At 40.8% G+C, this 20,320-nt stretch overlaps 1 protein-coding gene across 2 annotated transcripts in view; it reads right to left on the bottom strand.

Moving 5' to 3' along the window:
- The window catches only part of STAC (SH3 and cysteine rich domain), a 151,324-nt gene that overhangs the window by 18,197 nt on the left and 112,807 nt on the right, over positions 1-20,320 (bottom strand). For both annotated transcript variants that reach the window (XM_011961577.1, XM_011961578.1), the window contains 2 exons: positions 1,847-1,898; positions 1,602-1,739 (listed from right to left, as the gene is read on the bottom strand). In XM_011961577.1, the coding sequence (XP_011816967.1) occupies positions 1,602-1,739; positions 1,847-1,898 (190 nt within the window). The remainder of the gene's footprint in view (positions 1-1,601; positions 1,740-1,846; positions 1,899-20,320) is intronic.

The raw sequence follows: 20,320 nt of genomic DNA, 5'->3' as shown, positions 1-20,320 counted from the left end.
AAAAAAAGAAAAAGAAAAGGTAAATTATTATTCTTTGAGGATATATTTGTTAGTTTGAAAATGGTAAAGTCAGTTAAAGCTCCATGTGGAATATACAATGGCTGATTAAGTGGGGCAAAACAATTTTTAAAACGACAAATCAGCTATAATTTCAAGGTAATGACTGATTTTCTTGTGTGACTGAGAAACTGTCTTCGAGGCAATCCTAAAAAAGACATTCAAGATGTGTTTTCGGCAACTCTATTGAACAGAGATGTATTAAAATTATCAATGCCTTTTTCATTTTGAACTTCCTTGGAGGGCAAGCCTTATCAATTTCAACTTCAGGCATTCATCACCTTGGGAAATAATAAAATTCTTACACCAAGAATGCAGAAAGAAACAGAGGAAAGATTTTGACTTCCGAAGTTGAAAATTAAAGTCCCCTGTGAGACTCTGTTGGGAGAGAAAAGAAATTTTTAATTCCCCAAATCCTCCACTAATATATCAAGAACAAACCAGGCTGGAGTACAGTGGTGCGATCCCAGATCACTGCAGCCTCTGCCTCCCTGGTTCAAGCGATTCTCCTGCCTGAGCCTCCCTAGTAGCTGGGATGACAGACGTGTGCTACCACGCCCAGTTAACTTTTGTATTTTCAGTAGAGACGTGTTTTCACCATGTTGGCCAGGTGCTCCATCTCTTGACCTCATGATGCACCTTCCTCGGCCTCTCAAAGTGCTGGGATTACAGGCGTGAGCCACCGAGCCCGGCCATAAGTCCGAGCATTTTATTTTACTCTGTAGTGAGGACACAGGATATGACCTGAGGGGAGCTGCAGTCAGAGAACAAGGGAGGGCAGGAAGGCCTCTCTCTGCTGGAAGACAAAGACAGGAAGAGTAGGCCAGAGAGTTAAAGTGTGAGAATGCTGTTTGTCTCTATCAACATTCCAGCCGTGAGATGGCGGAGCTTAAAGTCATACAAATGTGGGGGTTCACATTTTACTTCTCAGGAAAATTGACAGCATCAAAGAGAACTCTACATTCAACTTGGCTCTGGAGCAAGATGGTGACAGGCACCTCTAGATTATACATACGGAGACGTTCATTTATGAGCCTGAGATAGTATCTGGTTATCTAAGTTTAGTCTATTGTCTTTTGCAGTGATATGAAGCTGTTATGGGCTTCAGTGAACAGGTAGAGGCTTGGAGTTCAGATAAGAAAACCCAAGAGGTTCCTAACAGCAACAACTAATGACAAAGTATTCATTAGAGAGCATTGAAGAATTAACCACACCGTTGGTGGACACTAACTCAGAGCCTGAATGAGAGAAGCTGCCCACATCAGAGACCAGTGGTCCTCAGAGAAGAGCATGGGGGACGAGACGTCCTCACCTGCCGCTATGACGTTTCCTTTATGAACAGGTATCACCAAGTGAGATTCCTAAAATTTTAGTTTGCATGTTTTGCTCCTACAACACTGACATCACTGGAGTAAGTATATCTTTTCTCAAAGTGCATGCTTTGAATGCGACCCCACTCATTCAGATTTATACATATTATCATGTTTATTAAAATGACACCCTATATGGCTCATATCTGGAATGTGTTTGTGTGATTTACTCACCTGATTCTCTTTCAGTGTTATCTGCCCCTGTTCCTTACACCCAATGAAGGTTCTAACACATCTAAAAATCTTCTCATTTTGTTGTAGTCTCTGAACAAAGTTGGCAGGAAAGAAGCCAATTCTGTCTTGAATTTTCCCCTGAAAGGAAAAAGGAGGCATGCACCCACAATTGTAGCATGTATTGTAATTATAGTTATCAAACGATTTTCTCTTTTTTTTTTTTTTAAAGAAAGAGGAACACTTACTTTCCACCAGTCTTCATTGGAATCCTCTAAAAGAGTAATTATGTCTCCTGGCCTAAAATGAAGAATGAATGAGTTGGGTAAAGGTAAAAAAAGAAAAATAAGATAATTTAAAGTCAGGAGTAATCATTTCTCATTTACACAAATAGTCTTAAAAGAAATAGAAATAAAGTAAATATAACTTTTATCAGTTCTTCCTACCCAAGAAAATAGCTTTATTACACATTGAAGGCAAACATGATTTTATGTTGTATTATAAAAATAACCTTTTTTTTTTGAATAGAGTCTTGCTCTGTCGCCAGGTTGGAGTGCAGTGGCGCAATCTTGGCTCACAGCAACCTCTGACTCCCTGGTTCAAGCCATTCTCCTGCTTCAGCCTCCCGAGTAGCTGGGATTACAGGCACCCGCACCATGCCCAGCTAATTTTTGTATTTTTAGTAGAGATGTGGTTTCACCATGTTGGTCAGGATGGTCTCCATCTCCTGACCTTGTAATCCATCTGCCTGGGCTTCCCAAAGGGTTGGGATTACAGGCATGAGTCATGGTGCCTGGCCAAAAATAACTGTTACCTGTAGTTTGATACATAAATGATCATGAAGCTCCAAAATTTAGAAGTTGATACATTTCAGGATACAAATCTCCCTTCTTCTCAGCCCCATGATCTACCTTCCATTCCCTGTGTGTCCTTCTAGACTCCTTCCCACGCACTTACATTTATACACAGATATGTACATGTAGAATTGGTCATTATCTCTATCATTATCTACACCTTCCCAATACCTTCTCAAAACCTAGCACACTTTTGCTTAGCTCCATTTTTCCCGCCTGCCACCTTTTATGCTGGTGTAATTGGAGTTTTGTACTAGATTTGTGTATGTGTGCATGTGTGTATACATCATTCATCAATAATTACTTGGGTTTGGCTGAAGACTAATGTGTTTTTGTTGTTAATTGTTTCTATTCCACACAGCTGTAACAATCGGAAGACTGTTATTTTTCACACTGGGAAAATGTTCTCTACTATTTCTTTCATGTTTTTCTCCCATCTGTGATGTTCTCTCTTCTTTCCTTCTGGAACTTCTAATCAATACATGCTGGACCTTCTGAATCCATCCTCACATTTTTTGTCTTTCTTACACACCTTCAGTCTTATTTTCCTCTATGTTCTTAAATGTTTTTCTCAATTATATTTTCCTGATCATTTATTTTGTATTTGGGCTTTTCTATTATTTATCATAATACTGAGAATTGTTTCAGAAAAAGTTTTCAGAAAACATTTTTGAAAAAAATAGTTTCTAAGGGTTCTTTATTATTTCTGAAAGTTTTCTTTCTTTCTAATTTCTCATTATTTCCTTATTCTTTTCTGAAAGAGTTCTGAAAGTGGCTTTCCATCATGGATGCAATGTTATAATGGATTATACAGAGATTATTATATTTTCAAAACAATATTTTTTTTTTTTGAGATGGAGTCTTGCTCTGTTGCCCAGGCTGGAGTGCAGTGGCGCAATCTCGGCTCACTGCAAACTCTGCCTGCTGGGTTCTTGCCATTCTCCTGCCTCAGCCTCCTGAGTAGCTGGGACTACAGGCGCCTGCCATCACACCTGGCTAATTTTTGTATTTTTAGTAGAGATGGGGTTTCACCTTGTTAGCCAGGATGGTCTTGATCTCCTGACCTCGTGATCCACCCACCTCAGCCTCCCAAAGTGCTGGGATTACAGGGGTGAGCCACCATGCCCGGCCTCTTTCTTTTACTGAACATTTGTTTCCTCTGAATTTAGTTGGCCTATCCTTTATCTTATTACTTCTTTTTCATATCAAGTATTTTTTCTAAAATCTAATGTTTCTTGGTTGTCTCTTTTAATGAAAGACTGAAAATGGAGGTAGGTGGATGTGGACAGGCTTCTCCACTATTCGATATCTGTGGTCTGCCATGGGTCTCTCTCTCAAGTGCAATGGCTATTTACAGGCTCTGTTTAAGGGAGCAGCGTGTGCCAATTGGTGCATCTCCCTTTTGCATACTTGAATGTAGAGCAGGTAAGCAGTATGGTGCCGCCTCCTCCTCCTATCCTAATAGCTGTAGCAAGGAGGATTTTCTTACCCTTGGGGAGAGAAAAGGTCAATTTATTTTTCTCCTAAGTAGAGCTGCCTTTTCCTTTTTCCCCATGCCCTCTAGAAGGTCTGAAGGTCCCGAGTCATCTCAACACAGTTCTTCTTTCCCAGGCTTCTGTGCTCACATCAGAGCCCGCCTTAGGCATGGGTTCTTTTTCTTTAGAGTACAGGTGTTGGCTTAATTCTGGAGTCCAACATCATTGCTGTCAATTGTTCATTATAAGTAGTAATGTGGTGCGATGAATACAGTTGAGACTGTATCAGTTATGTATTGTCACAGTAACGCTGTGTGATAAACAGCCACAAAACCCCAGTGGCTCCCTCACAGTCCTGGGTGTTGGCTGGCTTTTGCTGAGGTGACTGCGGTGATTTTGCCCTATTCCACATTTCTCATTCCTTGGAAGGTCAGTTTCATAGCAATGGTCAAGGTTCAGGAGCAGTGCATGGAAACATGCAAAGTACATGAAGTCTCTAAGGCTTAGATCCAGAACTGACACATTGTCACTTTGCTTCATTTCATTGGCCAAAGCAAGTCTCAAGGCCAGTTCAGACTCAAGGGATCGGGTAACAGGCTCCACCTCTGTTTTGAGAGGAACTGCAAAGTCCCATGGCACGGGCATGAATATAGGGAGGGGTGAACAATTAGGGCCATTAATGCAATCAATCCACTGCAGACTCTTCACGCTCTTCAGTGAAGTCCTGAGCATTCTGTGTCTCTTTAATTGTGCTCCCCCTTCTACAGCTGTTTTGTCCTGAGTATTCTTTGGTCTCTGGTCATCTTCATTGTTCACAACTCAACTGCATTTGCTGTAGTCTGCGAGGAAATTCCCAAGATTTCTGGTTCTCTCTTAGCACGCATTCTTGTTTTCTAGTACTGTTACAAATGTGTTAAAAAAAAAAAAAGTATTTCCTGACACATTTAGGAATTGGAGCAAAAGTAGATTTGCGTATTCATTTTGCTATTCTGATTCAATCTCCTTTGCTGTCATTTTTAATTCTCAGTTAATATCTATCTTCATCAGGGATTCCAAATATAACAGGCTTGTCACCCCTGGAGCATTAAGCACAACTGGCATTTTGGTGTTTCAACAGTCACAGTTTCATGCTGATGCCACAGAAAGCGAGGTGGCTGAAAATCACTCTTTCTCAGGTCAGGGATTTAATTAAGCGGCAAGGGTGCAAGTCAATGTAGAAAAATCTTCTAAGCCCTAGCAGATTTTATTTAAACTAGTAACCTAAGAAACCATGAGTTAGTATCAAATACAATGACTTTGCTGCTGCTCTGGCAGAAGCTGTAAATAGGGAATAAAGTTGGGGGAGGTACCTTTCCCTAAGAGTGAAAGAGGGAGACTGGGAGGTACCTTTCCCTAAGGGTGAAAGAGGATGCTGCCTGAATCCGACCTCTATTTTATAGTCTACTCAGAGACTCACTCTTGACTGTGCTTAGAGGTAGACAGTGCCCAGCACTTGACCCTCGTTAACTAAATTACATATTAGAATAAGGCACTCACTGGGATAACAGGCTATAATCTTATGAGAAATACCAGACATACTTCTTGAAGTGTGATGAGGGTTCTGTCTTTTGCTAAAAAAGAGCTCCACCAGGATCACAAAATTGCTTGGTGAGTGATTTATTTATCCATTTATTATTTCTTTTGTTTTTGTTTACCCACTCATTCAACAAATATTTATAGACTGTGGGCTCTGAAAGAGTGTCATCTTACTAGGCACTGGGTTTACTTTGGTGAATAAAATCCTCACTAGAACTTATAGTCTAGTGAGAAAGATAGATAATAAACAAGTAAATAGATAATAAAACATTTAATAAATAGATTAATAAATATATCATATATGTATAATTAATAAGTATATAGTTGTAAATTGGCTTAAGGACTATGAGGGAAATTAGAAGATGTAGCTAAAAAGGACCAGTAGACTCCTCTTGAGATTAGTCAAATACTCTAAGCACCTGGCAGAGATAGCTAATGCCTCTTTTTCACTACAGAGAGGATCTTGCTCTAGGGGAGCCCTTGAACCCAAGATAGTAACTCTCTAACATCTAGGCCAGCAAATCTGTGGCTTGTGGGATTTTTTACTGCCTCCTTACCCTTCCAGGCATTACTCGACAATCTCAGCACTCTTTCCCACAGAGCCTGCACTCTGATTTAGAATCCTTTTCAACACTGGGCTCTAGGTGGTGGATCTGAGTAGGCATGCAAGATAAAACCACTCTGTGTGACATAGCTTATTATTATTATTATTAATTTTTTTTTGAGACAGAGCTTTACTCTGTCACCCAGGCTGGAGTGCAGTGGCGCTATCTGGGCTCACTGCAACATCTGCCTCCCAGGTTCAAGCAATTCTCCTGCCTCAGCCTCCTGAGTAGCTGGGATTACAGGCACCCGCCATCATGCCTGGCTGATTTTTTGTATTTTTAGTAGAGACAGGGTTTCACCATCTTGGCCAGACTGGTCTCGAACTCCTGATCTCATGATCCGCCTGCCTCAGCCTCCCAAAGTGCTGGGATTTCAGGCATGAGCCACCGCGCCTGGCCGGTTTATTATTACTTTTTAAAAATGAGTGTTGACGGAGTTTTGAGGCTCTAGCTGGAGGCTGGTCAGTTCCCCTTCTTAAGCAGCTGATTAAGTCCCCACCACAACAACTCCCTGATGAGGGCTCTTATACTCTGGGTCACTCTGTACCACCCCAGTGTCCCACTCTAGAGCCAGGTACTAGATAATGAGGGGCATCCTCTGTGCCCTAGAACCTGTGAAAATTATTCAAATTAATCAATCTACAGGGAGCCCCTGGAAACTTAGCCTACCCCGCTGCCTGCCATACATAATCCGCCTATGGTAGCTCCAGCTTGCTGTTACCCTGACTTCCAGGGCAACCTTCTGTGTTGCCCTCAGTGGCAGCCCTTCACTCTCAGCTGTGAGTTTTCTTCTGAACCCTTTCTTAATTCAGTTATCTTCTCTTGCCATGGTGTAGGTGTGTTGTGCGATGCCATCAAAGAAACAAATAAAAACATTCTGCCAACTGGCTCGATTTAGGGAGAGCCTTGCCATTGGCCCCAGAGGAATGGTGGCCTAATGCTTAAAATTCTCCTTTCCCCAGGTTAGACATTGGCTAATCCATGACTCTGCCCTCAGTTGTTTCATGCTTCTGTGGCAGTCAGGCCCTTTCCATGGAATAATTTCTTCATTCGGGTTATCACACTACAGGCACATTTGACAAAAGTCCTTCTCTGGCCTGATAGTTATTCTCTTGCTTTTAGGAGACTTTATGTTCTTGATCCATTACATCTAGATTTTACAATTTAACTCTTTATTTCCAAATTCTTGGGACCAACTTGATGGGCCCCCAATTACTTAAAAGGTTCCTTTGCTTAATTCAGTCAGAGCATTGAACATTCAGGTAAAGGTTTTGCTTACATTGTAATCCACAATTGTATACCATGATTTAAAGTATAATGTAATTCATAAACAACTGAAGCATCAGTTTCCTTTAGTGAAAAGAGGTCAGAACACCATAGCTGGCCTTTTGCTTTTGTTTGCTCAGTAAAATTTGCCATAGGCCCAGAGGAAGATTTTCAAGTTGGTTATATAATCACTTATAGGAACTCTTGAAATGGTAAAAGGGCTGCAGGCTTGCAAGAATTAGAATAAAATAACAAAAGTAACTACAGAATTATGACTTACCAGTGAGCAGGACAGGGTTTAATTTCAAGTGTGTGTGTACTTGCACACATGTGTGTGAGAACTAATGGTTGCTTTCTGGGTTCATTCTCAGCAGTCCTTCTGTCTCTCTTATTTCTCGATTTTTCATATGGGTGTTGGAACCATCTCTTCCACCACCAGGTAAACTGTCTGCAGGGACTCAGTGTACACAGAGGGTATGAATGATATAAACTGAGCTTGGCCAGCTACATGGAACTATTCTGCAAGATCTTCCAGGGTGGGCTCTTGGAGGGAGGAATGTGAGATGTCCTGAGGCACCCCCTGCCCAGCCCAGCCTCTCTCCAATCCCCAAGTAGGGCACAAATTCTTATGAGAGGAGACATAACACCCTCCAGATGAGGACACTGCTTCTGAGAGAAACACTTTCTCCACTATCTGAGACAACCTGAGACCTCAGATTGGTCTTACTTTGGGAAGCACATGGTCAAAGCAGAATGCCCTAGGGCCTTTGCTTTCTGAATGTTTTAAAATTCAAAGAAAATGAGTCTGGTCTCACTCCTCCATTTCTGTGCATTTATCCTAGGAAAACTATATGACATTCAAGTATTTTCTAAATGTTTACAAAATTTCAGGTATTGGGTGTGCCTAGGGGGATACAAAAATGAAAAAAATTATCTAAGCCTGGCTTTTCTTATCTGTAAGGTTAGGATAATAGCACTTACTCCATCAATATTTTTTGAGGACTAAATGACATAATGCTTGTAATGCATATTTAGATAAGCCCCCATTAGATGGTGGCTATCATTGTAAAATAGTTACTGCCCTCAAGATGTCGGTAATTTCAAAGGATAAAGACAGTAAACTGTTTAAAGTAAGGGTCATTCCTGAGGGAGAAGCAGATGCTAGGTTGGTGGGGAGATGACAAACAAGCATAGAATTGATCGCAAACAAAAATCCCAAATACATGTCTCTTGGAGGATTGGCTATCTCAATTATATTTATTTACTTATATATTATGCATGATAAATTATTGTGAGCTATATTTACTTTGCAAAGTTAAATCCTTTTTTTCTCTTTTTTGTGACAGTCTCACTCTGTTGTCCAGGTTGGAGTGCAATGGTGCAATCATGGATCACTGCAGCTCTACCTCCTGCGCTTGAGCAATCATCCTGCCTCAGCCTCCCAAGTCTCTGGGACTACAGGTACATGACACCACTCCCAGCTAACTTTTAAAATTTTTTATAGGGTCTCACCATGTTGCCCAGGCTGGTCTCTAACTCTCGGCCTCAAATGATCCTCCTGCCTCAGCATCCCAAAATGTTGGGCTTACAGACATGAGCCACCATGCCTGGCCTCAAAGTTAAGTCTTTATCACTGTGGTTGATATACAGTAAGGCTTAAAATTGCTAATTTTCATATAAACCTGTATTTTTTCACTTGTAAATTAGAAGATTTATTCTAATCATTGCGTTTTATGTTTATGTCTCGTTAGGTTTTTGGCAGAGGTGGTTGGTTAATGAAATAGTGTTTGACTTCAGTGGCTTCAGACGCTAACATTTGGTGTGATTCAGAGCTATGGAAAACCTTCTCCCTCTTTTCATACTGTCCCTCTTCCCCTTCCTTGTCCACTCCACGAAGTGACCACAAAGGTGTGCCAGGGCCCAGGGGCTGGATCTAGTATTCCATTACCCAGGTGGCTGATTGTAATGGAGATGTTGGCAGGGTTGAGCCTAGAGGGCGATGGCAATGTTCACTAAATGTTGTCATGAACAGTTGCATTTTCATACAAGTAGGCAGGCTAAGAGAGATTTCACCATTTACAGGCAAGGTTTGAATCTATGACTAACTCCACTAAATCAAGCAGCCTCTTGCACCACCCATGCCATGTCAAAACTCATCAGAACTGCTCACTTTACTATATAGTTATTTTGAGCCTCTTTAATATTTCCTACCCTTTCTCATTCATTAGGGAAAAAGAACCTTAAATCAAGTTCATAGCAAGCAGTCACTCAGCAAAACTAGATACCCTTGTAAAACCAAGCTGAAGGGGGCAGAAAAAGGAGCCAGCCAAATGGCTCCATTCATCTGAGATCTATGACTTAATTTTTCACCAGACTTATTTCCCAATTTACATTATCTTGGTCCAGAATCTTTTACAGTCTTGGCACATGGGTATGTAATAAGGAACTCCTGAATTTGCATTTTGATTTTGTCTTAAGCCTGATATCCACAAGACCGCCTGTACTTTCTCAAGTCCATAGACCAGCTCAGAGAAAAGCATTCAACTCAAGGGCAATTTGGAAGGAATTTGGTAAATGTTCTTGAACTGTCATGGATCACACTCTCCAGAACCTAATTGAGAGAGGCATTTGAGTGAGAGGGAGGCTGCTAAACACATTAGTGACATTTGGGAATATCTGGGTTTCTTGACATAGTGCAGCATCAGAGCATAATATGCAGCAGAGACTTTCCTCAAATAGCTTTAATTGCATTTTGATGTCCTGGTGACTGTGAAGATTATTTTTAAATCAAATTGGTGCATTAGAATTACATTTAGTTTTAATTAAGTTGATGCATTTGCCAAACAGTAATGTACCTAGAGAATAGAAACGAGACACCAAGGGAGTCTTATTCTGTCTTACTCGGTGTTGAAACCTTGCAGGGTGAAGGACATTAGAACGTACACAAGTCACAGGTCAGAAAGCCAATGCAGACCTGTGCATGGAACATTGACAGAACTGGGAAACCTCTGTTCTGGTTTTTGAGTCTGCTACCGGCCCACTGAATATCTTTGGATAAGTCACAGTTGTTCTCAGATACTGCAGATAATCAGAATCCAGGAGGACATTTAACCATACAGATTTCCAAGTAGGATTTGACTCTCTAGGCTTAGGTGAAGCCCAGGAATCTCTATTTTAATAATACTTTTTAGGAGATTCTTATGGCTTGTAACAAGTGACTTAACCATTCTAACTCAAGTTTTCTCCTTTTGTGAAATACTGCTTGCTTGGGTAACCTCTGAGATTTATTAAAAGAACTCAAGAGGATGCTAGGAAAAATTATGAAAGACTTTGAAATGGGCAAAAAACATGACTGATCTGGAAGTCCTGTCTGGCACATCCTTTCAGATTACCTCTCCTTTGTCAATGCCTTTGAGCTATTTTACATCTCAAGCAAGTTGTAGAAAACTGATATTCATACAAGTTATTTTTGTCCACAGAAATGCGAGTGAATTTTGCCTGGTGGAATATAGTCAGTTATTACCCTTTATCCTGTGAATACTGAATGATTTTGCATCTATTTATAAATTCCCATCAGCATTCCTCATTGCCTATATACATGTGATGTATTGAGTTCTCCTTTCAACCAGGTGGAACAACTTCCTGGTTCTCTCATTAATTAATGAGCCATGTAAAAATTCTGACATGTGTTCAATTTATATTGCATGAGAGTCATGTTTTTATCTCAAATCAAAAAAAATATCCTTTAACAGAAGTGACTTCTCAGTAACATGCTTTATGGATCACAAACTTCCTGGTCTTAGCAACCATTCTTAACAAACCTAATGCACTAGAAAGAACTGATGTGAGTGGCCAAAAAGGGATAAAGTAAAATGTTGTCTACCCTTGCTGATTAAAATAGAATTGTCAGCTTTATCTGAGAGAAAACGTAGAACAATGAACCTAGGATGGAAAGTGTGGCGGAGGAGAAAGATCAGTGGACTGGGAGTCAACCTCCAAGGGTTCTAGTCCTAAGCTCCCATTTTCTACTTGTGAATTACTGCACTTGGTTCTCCTACCTCACCTCCAGAAAGAGAAAAAAGAACCATACATTGCCTCACTGGAGTATGAACTAAACAGTCAAGTGGCCATTCACTGAGCATTACCAAGTTTTAAGGCAGTCTTTCAGAATCAGGACTGGAATTAATGTAGTTATGCTCCTGCCTCTGCCATGAATTCTCACCACCTCTTTTTGTGATGGGGCTTGCCTGTGCCCCTGATTTGGCACCTCTTAAAATAATTACCTGGTTCTGAAGTTTAACCCCATTATTCCCTTACGCTTTCCTCACTGGAGAGAGAGTGACTGCTCACTAACCAGGCTTCCCAGCCACCCATGACCCCCCTTCCTTCTGGAAGCCCAGCTTCTTTCATATCCCTTTGAGGCTGCTGTAAGTCACCTGGACCACCTCACACCCACAGCCCTGCACACTGGATTGTAACTTATGGTCTAGTCTTCTGTTGGCCCCCTGGTCCATGACTGTCTGAGCTCTTTGAGAATGGGGCCTGTGAATGGTTCTCCCAGAAAAGAGCAGATGCTTGCTTACCATGTGATGAGACGTGAATAGATGAAGTAAATCCTGGAAATAGCATGCAAGAGTTAAAATCACTTTTAACTCTTTTTAAAGTAGTGCTTTGAAAATACTCCAAAGAGATGAATTCAGGTCACCCCATCTCCAGAGATTCTGGCAAATACTAACCAATGAGAGAAATGGTTGCTTGCTTTCATTTAGACTTGCCCATGGAGAATCTGAGACTTGCTGCTTCCAGGAGTGGCCATTCATCAATCTAAATTTTCACTTGGAGTTACAAAAGAAGATAGGTTTTTCTTTGAAGCCCCTCAAATTTAGGTGTTCTGACGTACATTGAAGTAGTAATTAATCTGCATTTCTTTTAGGATTTAACAATATTGAAAGAGCAGTTCCCTCTTTTCCTCTCTTGGCTTGTAGTCTTTTTTTTTCCCCCTTCTTTTTCCCACTCTCATGAAAAATGGCCATTATCATATAAATCCGTTTGAGGAGAACTAATAAAAATGAAAATGACTTAGATGTGGGAAGTCAAAACGAATTCTTTGGAACAGGCATTGTATGATTGCTAAAATATGCATTTAAACCTTTAAATATTTTATTTACTCTCAATCCTTTGTTTCAGTGTCCCTTAGATGTTTTAGGAGTTTATGTTTACTTGAAGTCATTTATATCTGCTGATTATTTACATAAAATATCAACTCAGCAAAGTCATGAAAGTCGTTGTTGACTGAAAAGTTTTTATCAGCTTAAAAAAGGTGCCTTGGTGTGAATACTAAGTGATGACTCCAAGACTCTGTTTTGCAGATTGCTGAGCCCAATAGCAGTGAGGATAATGGGACTGGTTACATTGTAAGTGTTGACGGCAGGATTTAATTTCATCAGAACTAAGTGTGGGTTATCAAGCTTTGGCTAACAATGTGTGTGTGCTTGAGTGTGTGTGAATGAATGTGTACTTGAATGTGTATAAGTGTGTGTGTGTATGTGCATGTGTGTGTGTGTGACTGTGAGTGTGTGTGGGAGGTTATTTGCAGGTATAAGTGTATCACACACACGTACATACCCACTTGGCCAGAAGGATGATGTGACACATGGTCTATGTTAATTCACAGAGCAGTATACGATAATAATGACAACAGTGCTGATTATAATAGGGTTCTCCAGTTTATATTCTATTTTCGTTAATTAATTTAGATAGATAGAAAGGGTCTAGCTCTGTCATTCAGGCTGGAGTGCAGTGGTGTGTTTATAGCTCACTACAGCCTCAACCTCTTGGGCTCAAGTGATCCTTCTGCTTCAGCTTCCTGAAGAGCTAGGGCTACAGGTATGCACCACCATGCTTGGCTAATTTTTTATATCTATTTTTGTAGAGATAGTGTCTTGCTTTGCTGCCCAGGCTGGTTTTGAACTCCTGGACTCAAGCAATCCTCCTGCCTTGGCCTCCCAAAATGCCAGGATTACAGGCATAAGCCACTACACTTGGTCATGTATTTTTAGCAGCTTTTAAGAGCTTTGTTCATGAATTAAACTGGCAGTCCATAAAGTGTAATTTTCAGGACTCTTCAAAAAACTTGATAATAAGGGTAATTGGTGGAATCTGTCCAAGACTCTTAATTTCAGGAGATTATCTACTGTACCACCCTGCTGTACCCTGATAGAAGAACCTGGGTAGCTCTTTAATGTTATCAGGCCTCAAATTGTCAGCAATGTTTGAGACCCCATGCATGATGGCATCACATCTTGGGTATCAGTGATAAAATTTTGTATTATAGCTCATCATGTCAGCAACTGAAAAACCTGCTCCCAAGATAAGGATTGGATATCACAGCTCCTTTTTGCTGGACCAGTTGGACAAGGTCTCATTGGGTCTGCTCAAAGGAAGAGCCTTTAGCTGTCTTTTCTCTACTGTATATCCTTAGGGTGGTGTTAATGAGGTTGTTCTGAAGACTTGGAGAGAAAATACACTGTGAAAAGATGTAATTATGAAGAGAAGGTGTCTAAAATCTACTGTGACCTCACTTTGTACTGGGCATGAAATTCCACATTTTATTTGTATTACCTTGTTTAATACTCAGTCTTCCTAGGAAGGAGAAAACTGAGTCTCTAAAAAATTCAATGGTTTGCTAAAATTGACACAGATAGTGTCAGAGTTGGAAACTAGACCCGGGCCTCTCTGACTGCCAGAAATTTCTCTTTTCTGCCTTGCCAGCTTGCTGTCCTGCTCTCTGCCCTTGATGGTGGAAAGGTAGAGAATGATCATGGTCTACATACCTCCAGAGGTTTAGGTGGGAAACAGCAAATTAATTTATAAAGGAAGTTTATTTCTACTTTTTCATGGCAGTGTGAAAAAAATAAATAAAGGAAGTTTATTTTGCACTGGAACTGTAGCAAAGCAGACTGTATAAAGTCTCTGCCTTTATATGGGATTTGGAGACTAACGATGGGACCATTGCACTTCTAAGAAAAGCGTTCACTCACCTAAGAACAAGAGGCAGCAACCAGCTCTTCCTCTTGTGAAAGGAAAAGAAAATCTCAGGACTCTAAACTCACTATGTCAAAGGGAAAAAATGTTAACTTGGGATCTGAGTCACACAACAACTGCCTTCCTTTTTGTTCCTAAACAGATAGTTGCAAAGATGGAAGGCCACATATCTCCCCAGGTGGGCTCCCTGAAACTGCTCACAAGGAAACTCCTTGTGGACCCCAAACTCTTTACCCTAAAACAGAGTTCTGTTGAATCTCACCCAGACAGTATAAATTACCAGCTTTTCTTCACAGGAACAGGGCAAAGACAAGGCTAGAAAGCATCCCTCCACCTACCTGAGACAAATCTGACTGCTTCCTCTACTCTGTGTTTATTGATATCTTATGTAAAATGCAGATTTACTGAACACCAGACAGATGCATAATTGACTGTTCCTCTACCCTCCTTTCACTTGTAACGTGGATTCAGTGAGCATTAATCAAAGCCTCACAAGAAGGTGATCACGTATCTCACTACCTACCCTCCCTGCTTTTTTTCTTTCCTCCTTACCTTCCTGATGCCCTTTCCCCTTCAAATACTGAAGTCCTCAAAACCCTTTTTGGAAAAAGCACAGATCACTTATCCTACTGTAGCTTGCATCTCTTTTTCCCAGGCACATTCTCAACCTTGGCAAAATAAACCTTTAAATTGACTGAGAACTGTCTCAAACAGTTTATGGTTTATAGTCTCTGAGGTCCCCACCTCCTCTCAGCTGTGAGTGCTTCAGTAAAGGCTTAGCAGGGCTTCTTGCAAGTTGTCTTAAGCCTGTCGTTATTTGTGAATGGAACCACAGGCTACTTTTGGTCTCCCCCTTTACAATTTCTTCTTGATGAATAACATTTATCCTGGGCTCAGGCTCATCTCTTCCAGGAAACAGGTCCCTGACTAACCACTCTCAGCTTGGTTTGCTTCCTTATTTATAGTTTCCATTATATTATTATTATTATTATTAAGACAGAATCTTGCTCTGTTGCCCAGACTGGAGGGCAGTGGTGTGATCTTGGCTCACTGCAATCTCCACCTCCCTGGTTCAAGAAATTCCCCTGCCTCAGCCTCCTGAGTAGCTGGAATTACAGGCACACACCACCATGCCCGGCTAATTTTTTTGTGTTCTTAATAGAGACGGGGTGTCACCATGTTGGCCAGACTGGTCTTGAACTCCCGACGTCAGGCAATACGCGCACCTCAGCCTCCTAAAGTGCTGGGATTACAGGCGTGAGCCACCGTGCCTGGCCTATAGTTTCCATTGTATTATCATAGACTTGATTTGCCCACTAAGTGTATATGCCAGGCATAGCATTAGTTCAGTTAATCTCCACAATACTCATTCATTCGTCAAATAATTATTATCTACTATACATCTACTATGTTTCAAGAATGAACTCATGCACTAGGGATATGAGGGTTAGTAATTACAGACTTGTTCTCATGGAGTTTACAGGAGAGATAGAGATTAACCAAATAATTCCAGAAATATATAAATACAAGTAGAGATAAGTGTTTGAGAGAACTATGGCGTCATGAAAGAATATAACGGGAAGAATGTAATCCAAAGTGGGGTAACAGGAAAGACTGCAGCAAGGAAATGAAATTTGACCTGAGATCTAGTGGATGAATCATAGTCAACTGGAAGACTTTGCCTGTGTGTGTGTGAATGTGTGTGTTTGATAGTGGTGGGTAGGAGGATGGAGGGAGAAGCAGACTCTGCAGGGAGAAAAATCCTTTGGCAAGTGGGTGGTGTGGTCCTTTTGTGAAAAAAAAGAAGGCCAATGTAGATGGATCAGAGAGGTCACCATGGATGAGACTGTGGGTCCTGGAGTCCCCATAAATATTCTAGATTTTACCCCAGGGCAATGGGAGGACATTAGACAGTTTTGAGCAAATATGTGTACTTCGAGCAGACTTGGGAAGGCAGGCAAAGTGATTATCTCCTTCTACAAGTCAGAAAGCAGAGGCTGAGATGGTTAGGATAACTTTTTCAGGATCCATGGGAGTTACACAGCTAGATAGTGGCTTGGCTAGGACTTAAACCCAGGTCAACTGATGCCCACACTTTTTATTCTTAAACATTCAGTGAATGCTCATATATTCTCTTTCTCTCTCTTCTCCCCTCCCCCCTTTTGCTCCCTCTCTCCCTCCTTAATTCTGGAAAGGAAGCACCTACTTTTGAAATATAAAAAAGAACTGACTGGAATTAATATTAAGGTCCTACCATGTACCAGATATTGCTATCTTATTTAATCACATCGATCCTAGATCTAAGGGCAGTAAGGGCAGGCCTTATTATTCCTGTTTTCAAGATGAGAAAACAGGTTCAGAAAGTTAGTTAGTAAGCCCTATTGTTAGAAAGTAGAGAAGGGATGTGAATCATTCTGTATGACTTCAAAGATGAGATGAAGCCCAGAACACTGTACTGTTACCTTGGTGCACTGTCACCCATAGTGGATAGGAAGGGAGAGGAAGACTGAAAACACAGAGAGCAGGAAGCTCTTTTACAACAGTCCAGGTGAGAGATGAAGGTGGGGAGAGATACAGTTGATTTTAGGCAAAGAGAAGAGTAGGAATTGAGCATCAAATACATTTTGGGCAAAAGTAGAGTGAGGCCTCTCCCTGGCTGACTTGAGGCCTGGGCAGAGGTTGACATCTTTCACCATAAGAGGCAGGTTTGTGGAAGAGAGGGCAGAGCTGCCATGCTCTGTACATTGCTGGGGTAGGCAGGAGGGTAAGTGAATCTGGAGGTTCGGGGAGAGGTCTGGAGCACTGGCCTTTGGCAGAAGCTTTTCTTACTATTGAGCAGATATATAATGAATATTTCCTGATGTGATAATTCATGTGCTCTGATTGACAGCTGCTGGCTTTGCCAGTTGGGTCACCTTTGTCCTCAAGCTCACACTCCTAACATTTCCTGTACCCTCACTCCCTTGTTCTCTTTCCCGAGGTCAATACCCAGCGTACTGCCCTGGATCAGAAGGTGGGTGGATAAGAGTGCTATTTTGTTAAAAGGAATTTTTTTCTACCTTATGATCTGAGGAGAAAAAGATAATTCACAAAGCTCCAGTTCATTCAAGGTGTTATGCTGAATCCCCAAAGCATTCCCAAAGCATTGCCTTAAACATTCTAAATCAAGTGCCTGGCTTTTAAAATGGGAACCTATAATCTCTTGGCAAAAAAAAAAAAAAAAAAGTAAGTGTGATTTATCACTCCAATCTTGCAGTCTATGTAATGCAGACATTTCACTCCTGGGAATGGCTAGTCCTGATTGCCTTGAAGCAGACTGTAAACGTGTCATTCGTGACCAGACAACTTGACTTCTAATGGCCTGCAACCAAGTAAAATAAGCACGCAGGGTGACGACCACCACCAGCCAGCTAGACATCATTCCTCATTATTCCAGTGACATTCTGTATTTTTCTGAAATGACTTTTTTAAAAAAAAGTTATGGCTTCAGAATAATCTTCTAATATAAAACTATAGGATCTCTATAGTAGAAAGCTGTTAAATCTTAAATGTTACACACCCAAATGACAATCTCAAAAGGACCCAATATGGTGTATTTATTGTAAAGTAAATATATGTCACCCTTGTCTTCGTCAGCAGATAGTTAATTGTGGATCATCTGCTGAAGGCATGGCTTCATCCCAGCAATGAATTCTAGGCAGGCTCTGCTCTGGCTCACAGGGCTTGTCATATCTCTAACAGAACAGGGCTTCACTTGATAAAGGCCATCTCCTCCTCTCCCACCGATTATGCCGGACTGTTCAGGTAATATTTACAATTTCAGCTAGTAAGTTCGGCATGATGATTTTACTCAGCAATAGAGAAAACTCAGAGGTACAAAAGCTTAATTGTCTCTACAAATCTAAGGAGCCAGGACTCAGGCCCCAAACTTTGCTCTGGAGAGACCCAAGACTCACTTGGCAGCAGATCTCAAACTAATTCTGAAACAAAGCTGACCTCAGGGTGTGAGCCAGGGAGAGTTGTGAGACTCCAGCAGGATAAATAAATCTGCTGTGATGTCTTGCTGGATATTATATCCACCATGAAATTTGGCGGAGCTGCTGGAAACGATCCTGATAGCATAAGAAACCTGGGAAACAGGGTCTAACTGAAGCACTTTGGTGGCTCTCACCGTTTATAGGAGTTTGGGTAGGTGAAACAGAAGGGTAATTTCACTGAGGTGGTGGACCATGGGTGAGAAATGACCCAAACCTGAAGATTTCGGAAAGCCCAGGTAGCTCCAGCATGGAGAGGCAGGCTTTCTAGAAGCCATGTGAAGAGAGTAACTGGTGATTGATAATTTGGCTGGCACAGCATTCAGACAAGCGGCGTCTACCTCCAAATGGTGGCTATTTTCCCAATGCTCTGGCAATTAAATAGTTTTGAGTGCTAACTTATCTCCGCATTTTTTTAGAAGAAGAAAGAACGAATCTCCAAGGGACCATTTGACTGGAAAAGTACCCTTTTCTATTCTGCTCTAGGATGGGAAAACACAGAGAGCCCTGTCATGAGATTACTCATGTTTTGGGGTCATGAATGCATGGAAACAGAAGTCTTTTTCTTGAGATAGGCCAGTGAACAGCACATTATAAAAACTGTGATAAGTACTCATTACTGAGTGTTTATGATTATAGGCACTGATATGTCTAATTTCCTTTCTATCATTTTAGTCTCACCAAATACCTTAAGGGGGAAGAGATCATTATTATTCTTTATAAATAAGGAAATCAGAGTAATCACAGCAAGTAGGATGTAAACCCAGAATTGACTCTAGCCTAACAACCCCTGACACATGAGGAACTTCAAGTAAGAGGATGATTTAGATTTTGAGAAGGCCACAAGACTCACCTATTCTATCTAGTATTTCAGTTACCATGAAGTGGATAGTTCCTAGTTGACTCTGATAGTTTTAGTTTGATTTTTCCATCAATATTAATTTGGAGATTAAATATATATACATATATATGTGTGTATATATATATACACACACACACATATATAGTGTGTGTATTATATATACTATATATATATTAATTATATTATAAGTTCTGGAATACATGTGCAGAACGTGCAGGTTTATTACATAGGTATACACGTGCCATGGTGGTTTGCTGCATCCATCAACCCGTCATCTACATTAGGTATTTCTCCTAATGCTATACCTCCCTTAGCCCCACACCCCCCAACAGGCCCCAATGTATGATGTTCCCCTCCCTGTGTCCATGTGTTCTCATTGTTCAACTCCCATTTATGAGTGAGAGCATGCGGTGTTTGATTTTTCTGTTCCTATATTAGTTTGCTGAGAATGATGGTTTCTAGCTTCATCCATGTCCCTGCAAAGGGCATGAACTCATCATTTTTTATAGCTGCATAGTATTCCATGGTGTATATGTGCCACATTTTCTTTATCCAATCTATCATTGATGGGCATTTGGGTTGGTTCCAAGTCTTTGCTATTGTGAAGAGTGCCACAATAAACATACGTGTGCATGTGTCTTTATAGTAGTATGATTTGTAATCCTTTGGGTATATACCCAGTAATGGGATGGCTGGGTCAAATGGTATTTCTAGTTCTAGATCCTTGAGGAATCACCACACTATTTCCCACAATGGTTGAACTAATTTACACTCCCATAAACAGTGTAAAAGTTTGCTATTTCTCCACATCCTCTCCAGCATCTGTTGTTTCCTGACTTTTTAATAATCACCATTCTAACTGGCATAGGATGGTATCTCATTGTGGTTTTGCTTTGCTCTTCTTTAATGACCAGTGATGAAGATTTTTTTTTCATATGTTTGTTGGTTGCATAAATGTCTTCTTTTGAGAAGTGTCTGTTCATATCATTTGCCCACTTTTTGATGGG

The sequence above is a fragment of the Colobus angolensis genome, unplaced genomic scaffold (assembly GCF_000951035.1).
Source record: "Colobus angolensis palliatus isolate OR3802 unplaced genomic scaffold, Cang.pa_1.0 Scaffold56, whole genome shotgun sequence".
In the NCBI taxonomy this organism is placed as follows: Eukaryota; Metazoa; Chordata; class Mammalia; order Primates; family Cercopithecidae; genus Colobus; species Colobus angolensis.
This window is presented reverse-complemented; position numbering and strand designations above follow the sequence as displayed.